Source organism: Zosterops lateralis (assembly GCF_965231275.1).
Source record: "Zosterops lateralis genome assembly, chromosome: 33".
Classification (NCBI taxonomy): domain Eukaryota; kingdom Metazoa; phylum Chordata; class Aves; order Passeriformes; family Zosteropidae; genus Zosterops; species Zosterops lateralis.
The window spans coordinates 3805150-3825678 of NC_139793.1; the positions used below are offsets into that span (position 1 = coordinate 3805150).

Genomic DNA, 20529 nt, shown 5'->3' on the forward strand with positions numbered 1-20529 from the left:
TAAATTCAGAAAAATGGAATCTGTGAGGGGGATCAGGGGGAAATATAAAAGTCGTGAGGGTGAAATGATGTCCATGAGGGGGGATGAGGGAGGAAATGGCGCCTTTGAGGGGTTTGAGGGGAAAATGGAGCCTGTGAGGGGATAAATGTTGTCCCTGAGGGTGATGAGGGGGAAAGATGGAATCTGTGAGGGGGATCAGGGAGTAATACAGAGTCTATGAGAATGAAACTATATGCAGGAAGATGATGAGGGAGAAAGAGTGCCTTTAAGGGGTTTAAGGAGATAATTAAATCTATTTTTGACCATTCAAAGGTCCCCGTCGGGGGTGCACCGTTCCCGGAGGCACTGCAATACTGGGACGATGCGCGGAGCGGAGGGAGCAAGCTCCGGGTCCAACTCCCGAGCCCAAAAATCCGTTTAATATGAAGTCCTCTCATCGAGGACGTATCAGATATTAAACTGATAAGAACAGATACTACACTTGATCTTAGCCAAAAGGCCGAGAAGCGATACCGCCCTCAGCCGCCCGCCCGGCCCCGCCCGGGCCTGTGTCTCCTCCAGCTCACGCCCACCCCCTTTGAACCCCCTTTGAACCCTTCCCGGCCCGCCCCGGCCTCTTCCCGCTCAGCCTCCCGCCCCTCCCGCGGGCCTCCCGCCAGCCCCGGCCCCGAAAACACCCAAATTCTGCCCAAAACTGCGCTCCCGGCATGCCTTTGGGTGCGCGGGCTGTGAGATCTGCATGTCCCGCCTTTGGAATCTGCATAACCCGCCTTTCTAATCTGCATAACCCCGCCCCTCGTCCTGCCTGTCTATGGCGCCAAAAAGCCCCGCCCCTCAGTCTTTCTGCCTGATCTGATTGGATGATCGAGCACCTTGATTTGCATACGCCCCGCCTCTCTCCCCTCAGCCCGTCCCGAGCTCCTCCTTTTCTCCTTCCGTTTCTTTTCTCTCCCGTTTTGCCTCCTCCGATCCCCAGAAATAACATTTTTTTCTCCAAAATAACGTTCTCATGATGCTTCTCGAGCTTTTTTGGGGTTTTTGGGTGTTTTTGGGGGGTTTTTGAGGTTTTTTTCCTCATCTTGCGTTACCCGCCCCTCAGGCCTCAGCGCGGGAAGTTCGTGAGGGGACCCGGAGCTCTGGGGGAGAGTCGGGAAAAGGTTTTTGGAGCTTCAGAATTTATTTATTTATTTTTGTTTTCAAGGATTCTCCGGGTCAAAAGAAGAGTTCGGCAAGGTCAGAAAGTCCGGACAGGTCAGAAAATGCCGGACTTGGGGTTTTTTTGGCTGTTTAGAATATAAGGGTGGTTTTGGTCTGTGACAAAATTGGGGGAAATAATTTTGTTTAGGGATTTTCCAGGTTGGGGGAAAGGGGGTTTTAAACCACATTTGTCACCCAATATCTGTAAGGGATAATCCAAAACCATTCCAGGATATCTCCACACAAAACACACAGAATTTGGGAATAAACTTAAAAGAAATGCCTGTGTGATCGGTTTTGGGTTTTTATTTAGGAGAAACAAGTAAGGAAATAAAGAGAATTTGCTGATTTATGGAGATTTATGGGCTGGTTTTCCTTCCAGAACATCACTTTCATCTGGAAGATAAAAAAATATATATTTGGGAATAAATCCAATTATCACCGACAATATTAGAATATTGCCCTATAAAGATTAAAAAAAAAAAAAAAATCAGACCATAATAAACTTTTAGATTGTCCTGAAACGCCTCAATTTTGTGCTCTGGAGCTGATTATAGAGACACTGGGCTGGAAAAAGCTCCTGAAGCGGCTCAGGGGGGAAAAAATATTCCATTTGAGGGGAAAAAAAGGGAAATGGAGCTGATGAGGGGGAAATATAAAATCTATAAAGGTGGAATGTGGAATATGTGAGGGGGATGAGGGTGGAAATGGCGCCTTTGAGGGGTTTGAGGGGAAATGGAGCCTGTGAGGGGACAAATGGTGTCCCTGAGGGTGATGAGGGGGAAAAACGGAATCCGTGAGGGGGAAACGGGGAAATATAAACTCCATGAGGGTTAAATGGTGTCCATGAGGGGAGTGAGGGTGAAAAATGGAATCCATGAGGGGGATCAGGGGAAAAATAAAAGTTGTGAGGGTGAAATGATGTCCATGAGGGGGATGAGGGAGGAAAAGGGACCTTTGAGGGGATAAATGTTGTCCCTGAGGGTGATGAGGGGGAAAGATGGAATCTGTGAGGGGGATCAGGGAGAAATACAGAGCCTATGAGAATGAAACTATATGCAGGAAGATGATGAGGGGGAAAGTGTGCCTTTAAGGGGTTTGAGAAGATAATTAAATCTATTTTTGACTATTGACATGTCCCCGTCGGGGGTGCACCGTTCCCGGAGGCACTGCAATACCGGGACGATGCGCGGAGCGGAGGGAGCAAGCTCCGGGTCCAACTCCCGAGCCCAAAAATCCGTTTAATATGAAGTCCTCTCATCGAGGACGTATCAGATATTAAACTGATAAGAACAGATACTACACTTGATCTTAGCCAAAAGGCCGAGAAGCGATACCGCCCTCAGCCGCCCGCCCGGCCCCGCCCGGGCCTGTGTCTCCTCCAGCTCACGCCCACCCCCTTGGAACCCCCTTTGAACCCTTCCCGGCCCGCCCCGGCCTCTTCCCGCTCAGCCTCCCGCCCCTCCCGCGGGCCTCCCGCCAGCCCCGGCCCCGAAAACACCCAAATTCTGCCCAAAACTGCGCTCCCGGCATGCCTTTGGGTGCGCGGGCTGTGAGATCTGCATAGCCCGCCTTTGGAATCTGCATAGCCCGCCTTTCTAATCTGCATAACCCCGCCCCCATACCGCCCGCTCTGGAGCCCCGCCCCCTCAGGCTCTTGGCGCGATGTGATTGGTGGAGGGAGCGATGGGATTTGCATTCGCTCCGCCCCCTCCGCTGTTTCACATCTCCCCCCCCCTCCCTTCCCTCCTCCAGGCTGTACTGGTGTGAACTGGATGGGAACACCAGTTTGAACTGGGATGGGGAAACTGGTGGGACTGGGATAGGACTGGTCCTGCCCAGTTTGTACTGGTGGGACTGGGATGGGGACACTGGTGTGAACTGGGATGGGGAAACTGGTGGGACTGGGATAGGACTGGTCCTGCCCAGTTTGTACTGGTGGAAACTGGGACAGGGACACCAGTTTGAACTGGGATGGGGACACCAGTTTGAACTGGGATGGGGACACTGGTGGGACTGGGATGGGACTGGCCCCGCCCAGTCTGCACTGGTGTGAACTGGGACTCTCCCATGAGCTCCCCCTCCCCCTCTCAGCCATGACGTCACTCCCCTCCCCCCCCCCCCGGGGTCCCCCCCTGCCCTGGGCGTTCCCCGCCCCTCCCCCCCCCAGGGGACCCCGGGCTCGGCGGTGACTCAGGGCCGCGCCCTCCCCCACCCACAGCTGGATCCGCTCAACAGCTGGACCGGGGGGGGAGGGGAGCCCTGCCCGCCCCTCCCCCACCGCCCGCACCCCCATCTCCCCCTCCCCCCCCAAAAAAAAATTAATAAAAGGACTCAGGAGCGGGGTGGGGGAGGGGCAGCACCGGCCCTTTATTGCCCTGACACCCCCCCCCGCCCCTCCCCCACCCGGGGGGGCAGGGCGGGATTGGGGGAGGGGGGGAGTCCCAGTTTGGGGTGAAAAATCCCAGTTTGGGGTCAACAGTCCCAGTTTGGGGTTTACAATCCCAGTTTGGGGTAAAAAATTCCAGTTTAGGGTAAAAAAATTCCAGTTTGGGGTTTACAATCCCAGTCTGGTGTTAACAATTCCAGTTTGGGGTAAAAAAAATCCAGTTTAGGGCTAAAAAATCCCAGTTTAGGGTTAAAAAATTCCAGTTTGGGGTAAAAATTCCCAGTGTTGAGGTCCTTTCCCAGTTTGGGATCAACAATCCCAGTTTGGGAAGAGTCCCTGTCTCAGTTTGTGGTTAAAAATCCCAGTTTGTGGTTAAAATTCCCAGTTTGAGGGTTTTTTTCCCAGTCTGGGGGTCCTTTCCCAGTTCAGACTCCCAGTTTGGGAAGGGGGGGGGCACTGGGGGGGGACCCCTGAATTTCTGGGGGGGGGGGTTCCCAGTTTGATCCTTCTCCCCCAGTTTGGGAGGAATCCTCGCCCCAGTTTGGGGTTTATAATCCCAGTTTGGGGGTCCTTTCCCAGTTTGGGGCGCCCCCCCCCCTTTTTCCCAGCCCCCTCAGCCGTGGGGGGGCCGGGGGGGTCTCCCCAGCCCTCCCAGTGCTCCCAGTATGACCAGTGCCCCTCCCAGTGCCACGGGCAGGGCGAACAGCAGCCCCACCCGCAGGGACCCGGCCCTGGGGGCAACTGGGGGCGCTGGGGGGGCAACTGGGGGCACTGGGGGGGCAACTGGGAGCGCTGGGGGGGCAACTGGGAGCGCTGGGGGGGCAACTGGGGGGTCCTTGGCCTTTGAGGAGGGAACTGGGAGGGTCACTGGGGTAACTGGGGGGTCTTTGGCCTTTGAAGGGGGAACTGGGGAGGAAACTGGGAGCGCTGGGGGGGCAACTGGGGGGTCCTTGGCCTTTGAGGGGGGAACTGGGGAGGAAACTGGGAGCACTGGGAGGGCAACTGGGGGGTCCTTGGCTCCGGGGGGGGAAACTGGGGGGATCACTGGGAGGGTAACTGGGATAACTGGGAGGGTAACTGGGATAACTGGGGGGTCTTTGGCCTTTGAGGGGGGAACTGGGGAGGAAACTGGGGTAACTGGGAGGGTAACTGGGGTGACTGGGAGGGTTTTGGGGGTTGGGGGGGCAGCTGGGGGGGTAACTGGGACAAACTGGGATTCAGGGGGGGCAACTGGGGACTCCTCGGGCCTGGGGGGAGTAACTGGGACAAACTGGGGGGTTCTGGGCTCGGGGGGGGCAGCTGGGAGGGGAACTGGGGGCAACTGGGATTTAGTGGGGGCAACTGGGGGGGTAACTGGGACAACTGGGGGGGTAACTGGGAGGTCCCGGGTTGGGGGAGGGGTAACTGGGAGGGTCACTGGGACAAACTGGGGGGGTCCAGGGTTGGGGGGGCCAACTGGGGGGGCTGTTGGGGGGTCCTGGGGGGGGAAGGAGGAGGTTTGGGGGGTCCTGGGGGAGGGGCTGAGCCCAGAGGGGTCTCTCGGGGGGTCCCAGGGCTGGGGGGGGCTGTGGGGGTCCCTGGGGTCGTCCTGGGGGTCCTCGTCACTGTAGGGGTCCCCATAGGGGTCCCAGGGCTGGGCTTGGGGGTCCCTGAGCTCACTTTGGGGGTCCCCATCCCCATAGGGGTCCCAGGTCCTGGTCTGGGGGTTCCAGGTCCTGGTTTGGGGGTCCCAGGACCGGGTTTGGGGGTCTCCAGACTCACTTTGGGGGTCCCCATCCCCATAGGAGTCCCAGGTCCTGGTCTGGGGGTCCCTGAGATCACTTTGGGGGTCCCCATAGGGGTCCCAGGGCCGGGTTTGGGGGTCCTCGGGCTCACTTTGGGGGTCCCCATCCCCATAGGAGTCCCAGGTCCTGGTCTGGGGGTCCCAGGTCCTGGTTTGGGGGTCCCAGGACCGGGTTTGGGGGTCCCCAGGCTCACTTTGGGGGTCTTCACCCCCATAGGGTTCCCAAGGCCGGGTTAGGGGGTCCCCATCCCCATAGGGGTCTCCATAGGGGTCCCAGGTCCTGTTTTGGGGGTCCCAGGGCCGGGTTTGGGGGTCCCAGGTCCCTGTTTGGGGGTCCCCATCCCCATAAGGGTCCCCATAGGAGTCCCAGGGCCGGGTTTGGGGGTCCCAGGTCCTGTTTTGGGGGTCCCAGGGCCGGGTTTGGGGGTCCCGGCCCCTCCGGAGGCTCCCGGGCTCGGGGTCCCTGGAGGGGTCCGAGGGGGGCGGGGGGGGGTCCCAGAGCTCCTCGGAGTCCTCATAGGGCTCCCCATAGGGCTCCCCATAAATCTCGGGGTCCCAGGGCTCCGTCTCGGGGTCCCACGGCCCCTCCCCGGGGTCCTCGGCCCCATAGGGGGGGGCTGGACCCCCATAGGGCTCCCCCAGGTCCCCATAGGGGGGGGCCGGACCCCCATAGGGGTCCCCATAGGGCTCCCCCAGCTCCCCATAGGGGGCCCCGTAAGGATCGGGGTCCTCCGCCCTATGGGGGGGCTCGGGGGGGGCGGGGGGCGAACCCGGGTCAAAATCCCGGTTAAAATCCTGGTCAAAATCCCCATGGGAATCCCGGTCAAAATCCCGGTCAAAATCCCGGTTAAAATCCCGGTCAAAATCCCGGTTAAAATCCCGGTGGGACCCCCCTTGAGACCCCTGGTGGGACCCCCGGTCCCGGTGCAAATCCCGGTGCGAATCCTCCCGGGAATCCTCGGGAAAATCCCGGTGGGGCCGGGAATCCTCATGGGAATCCTCCCGGTCAAGATCCGGGTCCAAATCCGGGTCCAAATCCCCATTCCCGGGCAGATCCCGGTGGGAATCCTCGGGCACATCCCGGTCCAAACCCTGGTGCCTTCCCGGGGGAAAATCCTCCTGAGAATCCCGGTCCGAATCCCAGTCCTGGTCCAAATCCCGGTCCAATTCCCGGTCCAAATCCCGGTCCAACTCCTGGTCCAGATCCCGGTCCAAATCCTCCTCCGAGCCTCCCCCTCCTCCTGTCCCGTCCCGCCGCCGGTCCCGGGCTCTCCATCCGCGCCGGGTCCCCTCGGGGTGTCCCCTGAAATCCTGGGGAGGGGTCTCTCCTTGTCCTCGGTGTCCCCTGAAATCCTGGGGAGGGGTCTCTCCTTGTCCTCGGTGTCCCCTGAAATCCTGGGGAGGGGTCTCTCCTTGTCCTCGGTGTCCCCTGAAATCCTGGGGAGGGGTCTCTCCTTGTCCTCGGTGTCCCCTGAAATCCTGGGGAGGGGTCTCTCCTTGTCCTCGGTGTCCCCTGAAATCCTGGGGAGGGGTCTCTCCTTGTCCTCGGTGTCCCCTGAAATCCTGGGGAGGGGTCTCTCCTTGTCCTCGGTGTCCCCTGAAATCCTGGGGAGGGGTCCCGGCTTTTCTGAGCCCCTGGAGGGGGGTCCCGGCTTGTCTTTGCTGTCCCCTGAAATCCTGGGGAGGGGTCGCTCCTTGTCCTCGGTGTCCCTCAAACCCCTGGGGAGGGGTCCTGCTTTGTCCGAGCCCCTGGAGGGGGGTCCTGCCTTGTCTTGGGTGTCCTTCAAACCCCTGGGGAGGGGTCCTGGCCTGCCCTTGGTGTCCCCTGGCTTGTCCTCGGTGTCCTGGGAGCCCCTGGGGAGGGGTCCCGGCTCTTCTGAGCCCCTGGGGAGGGGTCTGTCCCTGTCCCCCGGGCTGTCCCCGCTGTCCCCTCCGGCGGGCCCGGCAGGTGACACCATCAGGCTGCAGGACGAAGCCGCGGTGACAGTGACAGGCGAAGCCGCCGTGGTGGTTCAGGCACATGTGGTGGCACACGGCGGCCGTGCGACACTCGTCCCTGTCCCCGCAGCCGCCCGCGGCCACCGGCCCGAACCCCAGCGGGCACTGGGGAGGGGTCGGTGCGACCCCCGAGTGCCCCCCCGGCACGGCCAGGGCCACCAGGGCCACCAGGGCCACCAGAGTCACCAACATCGCGTCCTCCTCCTGCTGCTTCTTCTTCTTCCTCCTCCTCCTCCTCCTCCTCCTCCTCCTCCTCGGGATGGGGGCGGCACAGCCGGATCCGCCCCCTCCCCAAAATCCCAAAATCCCAAAATCCCAAAATCCCAAATCCCAAATTAATCCCAAATCACAGCCCCGGCCAAATCTCCAAGTCCCAAAGGCGGCCCCATTTCCCCACCCCCAAAAAACCTCAAATCTGTTCTCACTCCTCCCAAAAAAATCCCAAATCTCAATCCTGGCCCCACCCCCTCCCCAAATCCCAAATCCCAAAATCCCAAACCGGGCCCCGCCCAGGCCCCGCCCCTGATCTGGGGCGTTGGGGTGACCCCGCCCCCATTTTTGGGGACCCTCCCACTGGGTTTTTGGGGTCTCGGGACAGCCCCGCCCTCCCTCCAGGTGTCTTTTGTCACCTCTTGTTGTCACTGTCACCCTCAGGTGTCTCTGTCACCTCCAGGGTGTTCCTTGTCACCCTCAGGTGTCCCCTGTCACCCCCAGGTGTCCTTGTCACCCCCAGGTGTCCTTGTCACCCCCAGGTGTCCCCTGTCACCCCCAGGTGTCCTTGTCACCTCCAGGTGTCCCTTGTCACCTCCAGGGTGTTCCTTGTCACCCCCAGGTGTCCTTGTCACCCCCAGGTGTCCCCTGTCACCCCCAGGTGTCTCTGTCACCCCCAGGTGTCCCCTGTCACCCGGGTCACCCCAGGCTGTGTTGTCAACAGCCGCCGGTGCCACCTCTGCCACTCTGTCCTTGGTGTCACCTCCCCGTCACCCTCACCCTGCCAGTGTCACCAGTGTCACCCTTGTGATCATGGGTGTCACTGTCTCCCCTGTCACTGTCACCCTGTCAGTGTCACCGGTGTCACCCTTGTGATCACAGGTGTCACCCAGCTGTGTCACTGTCCCCATCGTCACCCTGTTCCTATTGTGGTGTCACCCTTGTGATCATGGGTGTCACTGTCATCTGTGTCACTGTCCCCCCTGTCACCCTCACCCTGTCACTGTCACCCTGTCAGTGTCACCGGTGTCACCCTCACGATGATGGGTGTCACTCAGCTGTGTCACTGTCCCCACTGTCATTGTCACCCTGTCACTGCCACCAGTGTCACCTCCCCGTCACCCTCACCCTGTCAGTGTCACCGGTGTCACCCTCACGATGACGGGTGTCACTCAGCTGTGTCACTGTCCTCACTGTCACCGTCCCCCCGTCACTGTCACCCAGTCAGTGTCACCAGTGTCACCTCATCACCCTCACCCTGCCAGTGTCACCCTGTTCCTGTTGTGGTGTCACCCTTGTAAGCACTGGTGTCACTGTCCCCTCTGTCACCCTCACCCTGCCATTGTCACTGGTGTCACCCTCGTGATCACGGGTGTCACTCAGCTGTGTCACTAGTGTCCATCACTGTCCCCCCTGTCACTGTCACCGGTGTCACCTCCCCTGTCCCTGCAGTGTCACCTCCCCTGTCCCTGCAGTGTCACCTCCTCTGTCCCTGTGGTGTCACCTCCCCTGTCACTGTCACTTCCCCTGTCACTGTCACTGGTGTCACCTCTCCTGTCACTGGTGTCACCTCCCCTGTCCCCACGGTGTCACCTCCCCCAAAATAAAACTCCGGGTGCTGCAGGTGTGAGGGAGGGGCTTTATTGGGGGTGACAAAGGGTGACAATGGGGTGACAATGAGATAACAATGGGGTGAAAATAGGATGACAATGAGGTGACAAAGGGGTGACAATGAGGGGACAATGAGGGGACAGAAGGTGACAATGAGGTGACAGGGGGTGACAATGAGGTGAAAATGAGGTGACAGGGGGTGACAATGGGATAACAAAGGGGTGACAGGGGGTGACAATGAGGTGACAATGAGGGGACAGGTGTCAGTCCAGGGGTCCCCTGTTCCCATAGAGCTGCACCAGGGCCCCGCTGAGGGACGGGCCGAGCTTCCTGTGGGGGGGACACAGGGGGGTGAGACCCCCAAAATCGGGGGGGGGACGACCCCAAAAAACCCTGGAGACCCCAAAATCCAGAGGGGACCCCAAAAACCTGGGGGGGACCCCAAGTGGGGGGAGACCCCAAAATCCAGGGGTGGGGAGGGGGCCAAAGGGGTTTGGGGACACGGGGATTGGGGAGGGGTTTCCCTGGGATTTGGGGGTTCCCTGGAATTTGGGGGGATCTTCAGGATTTTTGGGGGTCCCTGGGATTTGGGGAGGATTCCCGGTATTTTGGGGGGACCCTTGGGATTTAGGGAATCCTCAGGATTTGGGGGGATTCCCAAGAATTTGGGAGGAATCCCTGGGAATTGGGAGGGGTCCCCAAGATTTGGGGAGGATTTTTGGGATTTTGGGGGTTTCCCAGGATTTTTTTTTTTTGGGGGGGGTCTCTGGGATTTAGGGGGGATTTTCCAGGATTTTGGGAGGATTTTAAGCATTTGTGGGTCCCCAGAATTTGGGGAGGGATCTCCAGGATCTGGGGGGTCCCCAGGATTTGGGGAGGGGTCTCCAGGATCTGGGGGACCCCAGGATTTGAGGGGGGGGTCTCCAGGATCTGGGGGGTCTCCAGAATTGGGGAGGGGTCTCCAGGATCTGGGGATCCCCAGAATTGGGGAGGGGTCTCCAGGGTTTGGGGGATCCCCAGGATTTGAGGGGGGGTCTCCAGGATCTGGGGGTCCTCAGAATTGGGGAGGGGTCTCCAGGATCTGGGGGATCCCCAGGAATTTGGGGAGGGGTCTCCAGGGTCTGGGGATCCCCAAGATTTGGGGAGGGGTCTCCAGGGTCTGGGGATCCCCTGGAATTTGGGGAGGGGTCTCCAGAATTTGGGGATCCCCAGAATTTGGGGAGGGGTCTCCAGGGTCTGGGGATCCCCTGGAATTTGGGGAGGGGTCTCCAGAATTTGGGGATCCCCAGAATTGGGGAGGGGTCTCCAGGATTTGGGGGTCCCAGGAATTTGGGGAGGGGTCTCACCTCTGGGCGGGGCCGCAGCGCAGGGCACTGAGCAGCTCCCGGCACTTTTGGGGGTCCCGGGAGGGTCCCAGGGCGGCCATCAGGCTGTGGGGGAGGGGACACGACTCAGGGGGGACCCCTCCCCCAAAAATAACCCCCTCCTGAATCCCCTCCCCCACCCTTGTGCCTCCCCCTCCCCCTCCCCATGAGACAGAGGGTCCTTTTTGGGGACACCCAGAGCTCATGGGGGTCCCCAGATCCCCCCCAGACCCCTCCAGGACCCCCCCAACATCCCTCAGACCCCCCAAACTCTCCCCAACCCCCCCAAACCCACCCAGGACCCCCCAAACTCGCCCAAGACCCCCCCCAAATCCTCCCCAAACCCCCCCAGACTCTACTGGAACCCCCTAATCCTCCCCAACCCCCCCAAACCCTCCCCAACTCCCCCCCAGACCCTCCCCAAATTCTCCCCAAACCCCTCAGACCCCCCCAACCCCTTTCAGGACCCCCCAAACTCCCCCCAACATCCCCCAGATCCCCCCAGATCCTCCTCACCCCCCCCCAAACCCCCCCCAGACCTTCCACAAACCCCTCCAGGACCCCCCAAACTTTCCCAGATGCCCCAAACCCTCCCCAGTCCCCCCCTAGACCCCACTGGACCCCACCGGACCCCACCAAACCCTCCACAAACCCACTCAGGACCCCCTCAACACCTCCCAGACCCCCCCAACCCCCCCTGGACCTCTCCCAGATCCCCCCCAGACTCCCAGGAACCCCCCCAAACCCTCCCCAATCCCCCCCAGACCCCACCAAAGCCCCCCAAACCCCCCCAGAGCCCCCCAAATCCCCCCAGAGCCCCCCAAACCCCCCAGGACCCCCACAAAGCCCCGCCAGACCTCCCCTAAATCCTCCCCAGAGCCCCTCAAATCCTCCCAAAGCCTCCCAGGACCTCCTAAACCCTCCCCAAAACCCCCTCAAACCCTCCCAGGACCCCCAGAGCCCCCCCAAATCCCCCCCAGAGCCCCCCAAACCCACTCAGGACCCCCCAGACCTGGCGGGGGTGGGGAACTGGCTCAGGACGGCCCCGGCCCTGCCCCCACTGAGCCCCCCCAGCTGCAGCAGCTGCCGGGCGAACACCGAGCCCACGGTCTGGGCCTGGGGGGGAAAAACAGGGGTCAGGGACCCCCAAAAATACCCCAAATCCCCCCACAGGACACCGAGCCCACGGTCTGGGCCTGGGGAGGGGGAAAAATGGGTCAGAAACCTCCAAAATATCCCCCACAGACCCCAAAATAACCCCCCTGAACACGGTGCCCACGGTCTGGGCCTGGGGGGGGAAAAATGGGTGAGAGACCCCCAAAAATACCCCCACAGACCCCAAAATATGCCCCCAAACACCGAGCCCACGGTCTGGGCCTGGGGAGGGGGAAAAATGGGGTGAGAGACCCCCAAAAATGCCCCAAATCCCCCCACAGACCCCAAAATATCCACCCTGAACACCAAGCCCACGGTCTGGGCCTGGGGGGCAGAAATTGGGGTTAGAGACCCCCAAAAACACCCCTCAGTCCTAAAATATACCCCATGAACACCGAGCCCACGGTCTGGGCCTGGAGGGGATAAAAATTAGGGTGAGGGGACCCCAAAAAACAGCCCCCAACCCCCACATGTCCCTTTTCTGCCCCCCCAAAACCAACTCAGGATCCTTTTCCCCACTTTGGGACCCCCTGGGGTCACCCTGGACCCCTTAAACCCCCCTTCATAAACCCCCAGCCCCATTTAGGGACACCAGGACCCCCCCAGGGACCCCCTGAACCCCCTCAGACCCCTCAGGACCCCCTTAACCGCCCCCAGCCCCATTTTGGACCCCCCAGCCCCATTTTGATCCCCCCCAGCCCCATTTTGGACCCCCCAGCCCCATTTTGGACCCCCCCAACCTCATTTTAAGCCCCCCCAGCCCCATTTTGAGCCCCCCCCAGCCCCATTTGAATCCCCCCCAGCCCCACTTTGACCCCCCCAGACCCATTTTGGACCCCCCCAACCCAATTTTGGACCCCCCCAGCCCCACCTGGGTCTTGCCCCCCCCCTCCCGGAGCCTGTGGAAGGGCAGGAGGCTCAGGGGGGTCCCGGGGGGCTCGGGGGGGCCCCTGGAGGTCACGTCCCCCCCCCAGGCCCGCAGCACTCGCTCCTGGGGGAGGAGGGGACGTTTTTTGGGGGGTTCAGGGACATTTCTGATGTCCCCAACACCCCCCAGACCGTGTCCTTGTGTCCCCCCCTTGTCCCCCTGTAATGTCCCCCCCAAAATTTCCTTTTTCATCCCCCCATTGCCCCCCAATGTCCCCCCAATATCGCCCCACATCCCCCCCTTGTCACCCCATTTCTCCCCCTATAATTCTCCACGTCCCCCCAAAGTTTCCCCCCTTTTCATTGCCCCCAATGTCCCCCCAATGTCCCCCCAAAATTTCCCATGTGCCCCCTTGTCACTCCATATCCCCCCCATAATTCCCCATGTCCCCCCAAAATTCCTCCCCAAAATTTCCCCCTTTTTGTCCCCCCAATGTCCCCCCCTTGTCCCCCCAAAATCTCCCATTTCCCCCCTTCCATCCCCCCCCACATCCCCCCCTTGTCCCCCCATTTCTCCCCCATATAATTCCCCACGTCCCCCCAAATTACCCCAAATTTTCCCCCTTTTTGTCCCCCCAATGTTCCCCCCTTGTCCCCCCAAAATTTCCCTCCGTGTCCCCCCTCTACCCCCCAATATCCCCCCCTTGTCCCCCCAAAATTTCCCTCCATGTCACCTCCTTGTCCCCCCATTTCCCCCCCAAATTTCCCATGTCCCCCCAAAATTTCCCCCCTTTTCATCCCCCCCAATGTCCCCTCAATGTCCCCCCCTTGTCCCCCAAAATTTCCCCCGTCCCCCCCTCACCCCGAATCTCCTGCGGAGCTGCTCCCCCAGGACCCCCAAATACTCGGCCGAGTCCTGGGGGTCCCTCGTGCGCGTCACCAGGAGCCCGTCCACCACCTGGGGAGGGGTGAGACCCCCAAAAATACACCTGGGACACCCCAAAATACACCTGGGACACCCAAAATACACCTGGGAGCCCCAAAATACACCTGGGACACCCAAAATACACCTGGGGAACCCCAAAATACACCTGGGAGCCCCAAAATACACCTGGGAGCCCCAAAATCTCCCCCAGGGAGTACCTGGGTGGTGGGGAGGGGTCCCAGGCTGTTGGGGAGGGGTCTCTCAGGGTGGGGGAGGGGTCTCAGGGCTGTTGGGGAGGGGTCTCTCAGGGTGGGGGAGGGGTCTCACAGGGTGGGGGAGGGGTCCCCGGGGTGGGGGAGGGGTACCTGTGTGTTGGCCGCCGCCTGGCGCAGGGTGGGGAGGGGGAGGGGCAGGGGCTCCCCCTCCCCCGGCTCCTCCAGCAGGTAAACGGGACAGCGCAGCCCCGAGCGCCGCAGGCGGAACTGAGACAGGGACACACAGGGACACCCTGTGACACCCTGAGACACCCTGAGACACCCAGTGACACCCTGTGACACCCTGAGACCTCAGTGACATCCACAGTGACACCCACAGCCCCCCTGGAACACCCTGACACCCACAGGGACACCCTGTGACACCCTGACACCCACAGCCCACGGGGACACCCACAGTGACACCCACAGTGACACCCACAGCCCCCAGTGACACCCTGACACCCACAGTGACACCCAGTGACACCAACAGCCCTCCCAGTGACACCCTGAGGCCTCCAATGACACCCAGAGTGACACCCTGACACCCACAGTGACACCCTGTGACACCCACAGCCCTCCCAGGGACACTCAGTGACACCCTGACAGCCACAGTGACACCCAGTGAACCCACAGTGACACCCACAGTGACACCCAGTGACACCCTGACACCCACAGCCCACGGGGACACCCACAGTGACACCCACAGCCCCCAGTGACACCCAGAGTGACACCCAGAGCCCTCCCAGGGACACTCTGAGGCCTCCAGTGACAGTCAGTGACACCCTGACACCCACAGTGACACCCTGTGACACCCACAGCGACACCCTGTGACACCCACAGCCCTCCCAGTGACACCCTGAGGCCTCCGGTGACACCCAGAGTGACACTCAGTGACACCCACAGTGACACCAACAGCCCCCCCAGTGACACCCAGAGTGACACCAACAGCTCCCAGTGACACCCTGAGGCCTCCAGTGACACCCAGTGACACCCACAGCCCCCCAGTCCCTCCCAGTGCCCTCCCAGTGACATCCTGAGCCCTCCTAGTGACACCCAGTGACACCCTGAGCCCCCCCAGTCTCCCCTCAGTGCCCCCCAATCCCTCCCCCAGTGCCCACAGTCCATCCCAGTGGCCCCCAGTCCATCCCAGTCATCCCCAGTGGCTCCCAGTCCCCTCCCAGTCAATCCTTGTCCCTCCCAGTCCATCCCAGTCACTCCCAGATCCCCTCCCAGTGGCCCCCAGTGGCTCCCAGTCCATCCCAGTTCCCCCCCAGTGACTTCCAGTCTCTCCCAGTGACTCCCAGATCCTTTCCCAGTCCCTCCCAGTTTCTCCCAGTCCATCCCAGTGGCTCCCAATACATTCTAATCACTCCCAGCCCTCTCCCAGTCCCCCCCAGTGGCTCCCAACACCCTCCCAGTCTCTCCCAGTGACCCCCAGATCCTTTCCCAGTCCCTCCCAGTCCATCCTTGTCCCTCCCAGTGACTCCCAGAGCCCCTCCCAGCCCATCCCAGTCCCTCCCCATCTCTCCCAGTGCCCCTCAGTCCCTCCCAGTCTCTCCCAGTCCCTCCCAGCCTCCTCCCAATCCCTCCCAGAGCCCCTCCCAGTCCATCCCAGTCCCTGTCCCACCTTCTGTTCCCGGTACCTCCCGTCCCTCAGGCTGTTCCCCAAATCCGCCGCCGATTTCCGCTCCACGACCACGTCCAGCAGCAGCTCCCGGGGGGCGTGGCCTGGGGGCGTGGCCTGGGGGTCACACCCACGGCCACACCCACACAGAGCCACGCCCACCCATCCAGACCACGCCCATCACAAAGGGGTGGGGGTCAATGATTGGCCACACCCACCAATCATGGCGCATGTGGGGTGTGGCTTGACCTTGGCCACACCCACCCCATGTGGGGGGTGGAGCCAAGATCTGACCACACCCAGGTGAGGTCACACCTCTGGCCACGCCCATCAGAATGAGCCTTACTCCTATTGGTGGGGCTTGGACATGGCCACGCCCCTTCCAGCCACACCCAACCAATGGGGGCGTGGTCAGTGCTTGGCCACACCCACAAAGGGCGTGGTCATAAACTGACCACACCCACTTGTGGTGACCACACCCTTATTTTGCCCCACCCACTCCAGGTGCCACACCCAACCATTGGGGCGTGGTCACACAATGCCACGCCCACTTTTAAAGCCCCACCCACCTGGGGGCGGGTCCTTCTCCCGGGCCACCCACAGGAAGTCGCCGACGTGGAGGCGCCGCAGCAGCACCGGGACCCCCCGGGAACGGAGCAGGGCCGGGAGACCCCCCCCGGGGCTGGGGACACATGGGACAGGTCAGGGGACATGGGGACATCAGGGGACATGGGGGGACACACAGGGGACATGGGGACATCAGGGGACACAGAGAACACACAGGGGACACAGGGGACAGGTCAGGGGACATGGGGACACCAGGGGACATGGGGACATTGGGGGACACGGGACAGGTCAGGGGACATGGGGACATCAGGGGACATGGGGGGACACACAGGGGACACAGGGGACAGGTCAGGGGACATGGGGGACATCAGGGGACATGGGGACACCAGGGGACATGGGGACATTGGGGGACATGGGACAGGTCAGGGGACATTGGGGACATCAGGGGACATGGGGGACACACAGGGGACATAGGGACATCAGGGGAACATGGGGGGACGGGTCAGGGGACATGGGGACATCAGGGGACACATCAGGGGACACGTCAGGGGACATGGGGGGACATGAGGGGACACAGAGGGGACATGGGGGGACATGGGGGCACAGAAGGGTGACAGGGATGGGGGGACATGGGGGGGACATGGAGGGCACACATGGGACACATCAGGGGACACCGGGGGGACACAAAGGGGACATGGGAGGACATGGGGGACATGTCAGGGGACATGGAGGACACACAGGGACACATCATAGGGGGACATGGGGACACAGAGGGGTGACAAGGACGGGGAACACAAAGGGGACACGTCAGTGGGGACATGAGGACATGGGGACACAGTGGGGACATTGGGTGACAGGGATGGGGGACATGAGTCGACACAGAGGGGACACGTCAGGGGGACATGGATGGAATGACGGGGACATGAGACGTCACAGTGGGGACATGGGACATGAGGGGACATGGGGACATAGGGGTGACATGGGAACACACAGGGGACACGTCAGGGGGACACGAGAGGGACATGGGGAGGACACAGAGGGTGACAAGGAGGACAGGGAGGTGTCACAGGGGGTGACAGTGACAGAGGGACATGGGGGGTGACAAGGAGAACACAGAGGTGACACAGGGGTGACAGTGACAGAGGGACATGGGGGGTGACAAGGAGGACACGGAGGTGACACAGGGGTGACAGTGACAGGAGGACACAGGGAGGACACGGGGGGACATGGAGGTGACACAGGGGTGACAATGACAACAGGGACAGGCACCCGTTGGCCTCGGTGACGTCGGCGCACAGGACGATCTCGAACTCGCCGGGTCGGAGCTCAAATTCCTGTTGGGGGTCACACCTGGGGGGGGGGGCCCAAAATTCACCTGGGGGGGGTCTGAGACCCCTCCCCCACCCCCCCAGGTGTTTGTGACCCCCCAAATGTCCCCTCCCCCCCCCCCCCCCAGGACTCACAATGGTGGGGAGGGGGCGCAGTTCTCGTCCTGCTCCGCCAGGGGGCGCTGCGGACACACCTGTCCTGGGGGCGTGGCCTCGGCGAGGCTCCGCCCCCGCGGGGTCAGCGCGTACCTGGATGGGGGAGGGGCGATATGGGGAGGGGTCTGGGAGGTCTCAGGGGCATCCAGGGGGGTCCCAAGGGGGGTTTGGGGGGGGTTGAGGGTCTTGAGGGGGTTGGGGGGGGGGCTTGGGAGGCCCAGAGGGTTCTGGGGGGGTCCCAGGGCCATCCCAGGGGGGTCCCAGGTGAGTCTGGGGGGTCTCAGGAGTCCCAGAAGGTCCTGAGGGGGTTCCAGGAAAACCTGAGGGGCACTCAGGTGGTCCTTGGGAGGGTCCCAGGTGGATCTGGGGTCCTTGGGGGGGATCCTGGGGGGGTCCCAGGTGGATCTGGGGGTCCTTGGAGGGGTCCCAGGGTATCCTGAGGGGGGTCCCAGATGGGTCTGGGGGGTCTCAGGGGGGTCCCATGGGGGTCCCAGGTGAGTTCGGGGGTCCCATGTGGGTCTGGGGTCCTGGGGGGTCCCAAGTGGGTCTGGGGGTCCTTGAGGGGGTTCCATGGGGGTCCCAAGTGAGTCTGGAGGTCTCAGGGGGGTCCAGGGGGGTGTCCCAGGGTAAGTTTGGGGGTCCTTGGAGGGGTCCCAGGGTGTCCTGAGGGGGGTCCCAGGTGGGTCTGGGGGTCCTTGGGGCATCCAGGGGGTCCCATGTGTGTCGGGGGTCCCGGGGGGGGGGTCCTGGCCATACCGGGGGGGGCGGCCGCTCCTCTGCACGAGGCCCCGGCGGAGGAGGGGCCCCAGGGCTGCCTGTGGGGGAGGGGACAGGGATTAGCCCCGCCCCCATCGCCTGAGGGGGGAGGGGACAGGGGTCAGCCCCGCCCCCATTGCCTGAGGGGGGAGGGGACAGGGGTCAGCCCCGCCCCCATTGTCTCAGGTGGGGGAGGGGCTCGGGGGTCACTCACCGGGGTCAGGGCGTGGTCACAAAGGGGCGTGGCCTTCTGCAGAAGCTCCGCCTCTGGGAGGGGCTCGGGGCTCTGGGGGCGGGGTTTGTGTGAGGAGGGGGAGGGGCAGGGATGTGGCCCCTCCCCCACCCCCCAGGTGTGGCCCCTCCCCCTCACCTGGCTCAGCACCAGCAGGAGGGCGTGGCCTGCAGAGCGGGGGAGGGGCCGGAACTGCCGAGGGCGGTGCTGGAGAAAAGGGGGCGGGGCTGATAAGGGGGCGGGGCCTCCTCTGCCCCTCCCCCACATTGGGGTGTCCTGGGTGGGGGAGGGGCGATCAGGGACTCACCGTGGGCGGGGCTGGCGGAGGGTCCAGGCTCCGCCCCTGTGGGGGGGGCGTGGGGGGGAGGCCTTGCTCTGAGATATGCAAATGATATGCAAATCAGTATGCAAATTAGACCTGCAATTTTCCATCCCAAGGCCCCACCCACCACTATATCCCTGTTTTATCTTAGCCCCGCCCCTTTTACAGCACCTCCCACCTAAGCCACGCCCACCTAAAACCACCACCCTCTTTAGGCCACTCCCACTCATTCACTGTGGGTGGGGCAGTGGGAGGAGCCTTCATCAAGCCACGCCCCCGCTCCTTCATAGTCCCGCCCACTTATGTCCGTCCATTCATAACCCCGCCCACTCGTGGGCCCGCCCCTTTAAGCCCCGCCCACCGAGCCGGTGCTGCCGCAGCCGTTGGTCCAGGCGGGCGCAGAGGGCGGGGCCAAAGTGCTGCAGGATGGCGGCGGAACGGCCCGAACGGAGCGGGAGAGGGAACCGGGACAGCGAGCGCAGGGCCTGGGGGGAAACACACCTGAGACACCTGAAATCTACCTGAGATACACCTGGAGACACCTGGAGACACCTGGACACACCTGAGACACACCTGGACACACCCAAAATACACCCAAACACACCTGAGACACACCTGGATACACCTGGGGTAACCAAAACACACCTGAGACACACCTGGATACACCTGGGGTAACCAAAACACACCTGAGACACACCTGAGACACACCTGGGGTAACCAAAACACACCTGAGACACACCTGGGGTAACCAAAACACACCTGAGACACACCTGGACACACCCAAAAGACACCCAAACACACCTGAGACACACCTGAGACACACCTGGACACACCTGAGAAACCCAAAATATACCTGAGACACACCTGGGGGGCCAAAATACACCCGAGACACATCTGGACACACCTGAGACACACCTGGACACACCCAAAACACACCTGGGGAACCCAAAAATACACCCCAAACACACCTGGGGAACGCCAAACACACCCAAAACACACCTGAGACACACCTGGGGAATCCCAAACACACCTAAGACACACCTGGGGAACCCCAAATACACCCCAAACACACCTGAGACACACCTGAGGAACCCAAATCACACCTGGGCGCACCCAAAACCCACCCGGGGACCCCCCAAATCCCCCACACGGGGACCCCAAAGGGACCCTTAAATCCCCCTAGGGACCCCCCAGCCCCACCCAGGGACCCCAAAGGGACCCTTAAATCCCCCTGGGGACCCCAAATCCCCCACCCGGGGACCCCAAAGGGACCCTTAAATCCCCCTGGGGACCCCCCAGCCCCACCCGGGGCCCCCAAAGGACCCGGAGACCCCCCAGCCCCACAGACCCTCTCATAGGCGCCCCTGGCCCAGGTGCCCTGGGCCTCGTCCCGCCACTCCCGGAGCCACCGGGCGAACAGCGGGTTCGGGTGGGCGCGGGGGCGGCGGCGGCGCCGGGAGGGGGCGGCGGGGGCGGCCGCGGCCATGAGAGAATTGAGAGAATTGAGAGAATTGAGAGAATTGAGAGAATCGTCCTTCCCGCCACGGCCGGGAACCGGAACTGCCCCAGGGGCCGCTCTGGGAACCGCCACTCGTCTGCTCTGGAGGCCAAACTCGTCTGCTCTGGAGGACTTTGCTTTGGACTGTCCGGAGGCCAAACTCGTCTGCTCTGGAGGGCCTTGAGCCTCCCCAAATCTTTTCCGGGGCTCCCAAATCTTCCCCCCAAACCATCTTCGGGTCCCCCAAACCCCCCAAATCGTTGCCGGGGCTCCCAAATCTTCCCTCCAAACTC

At 62.0% G+C, this 20529-nt stretch overlaps 1 protein-coding gene across 1 annotated transcript; it reads right to left on the reverse strand.

Annotated features, from left to right (window-relative positions):
- Window positions 1-9451: 9451 nt before the first annotated feature.
- On the reverse strand, window positions 9452-20224 carry MUS81 (MUS81 structure-specific endonuclease subunit; the record flags this gene model as incomplete). Its single annotated transcript, XM_083881318.1, has 15 exons — window positions 9452-9518; window positions 10535-10618; window positions 11565-11668; window positions 12579-12698; window positions 13865-13981; window positions 15381-15481; window positions 15947-16059; window positions 17208-17294; window positions 17408-17521; window positions 18185-18243; window positions 18399-18470; window positions 18555-18623; window positions 18724-18791; window positions 19100-19223; window positions 20087-20224. 15 exons carry the CDS (start codon window positions 20222-20224, stop codon window positions 9452-9454), a joined length of 1437 nt encoding a protein of 478 aa, XP_083737444.1.
- Window positions 20225-20529: the final 305 nt, after the last annotated feature.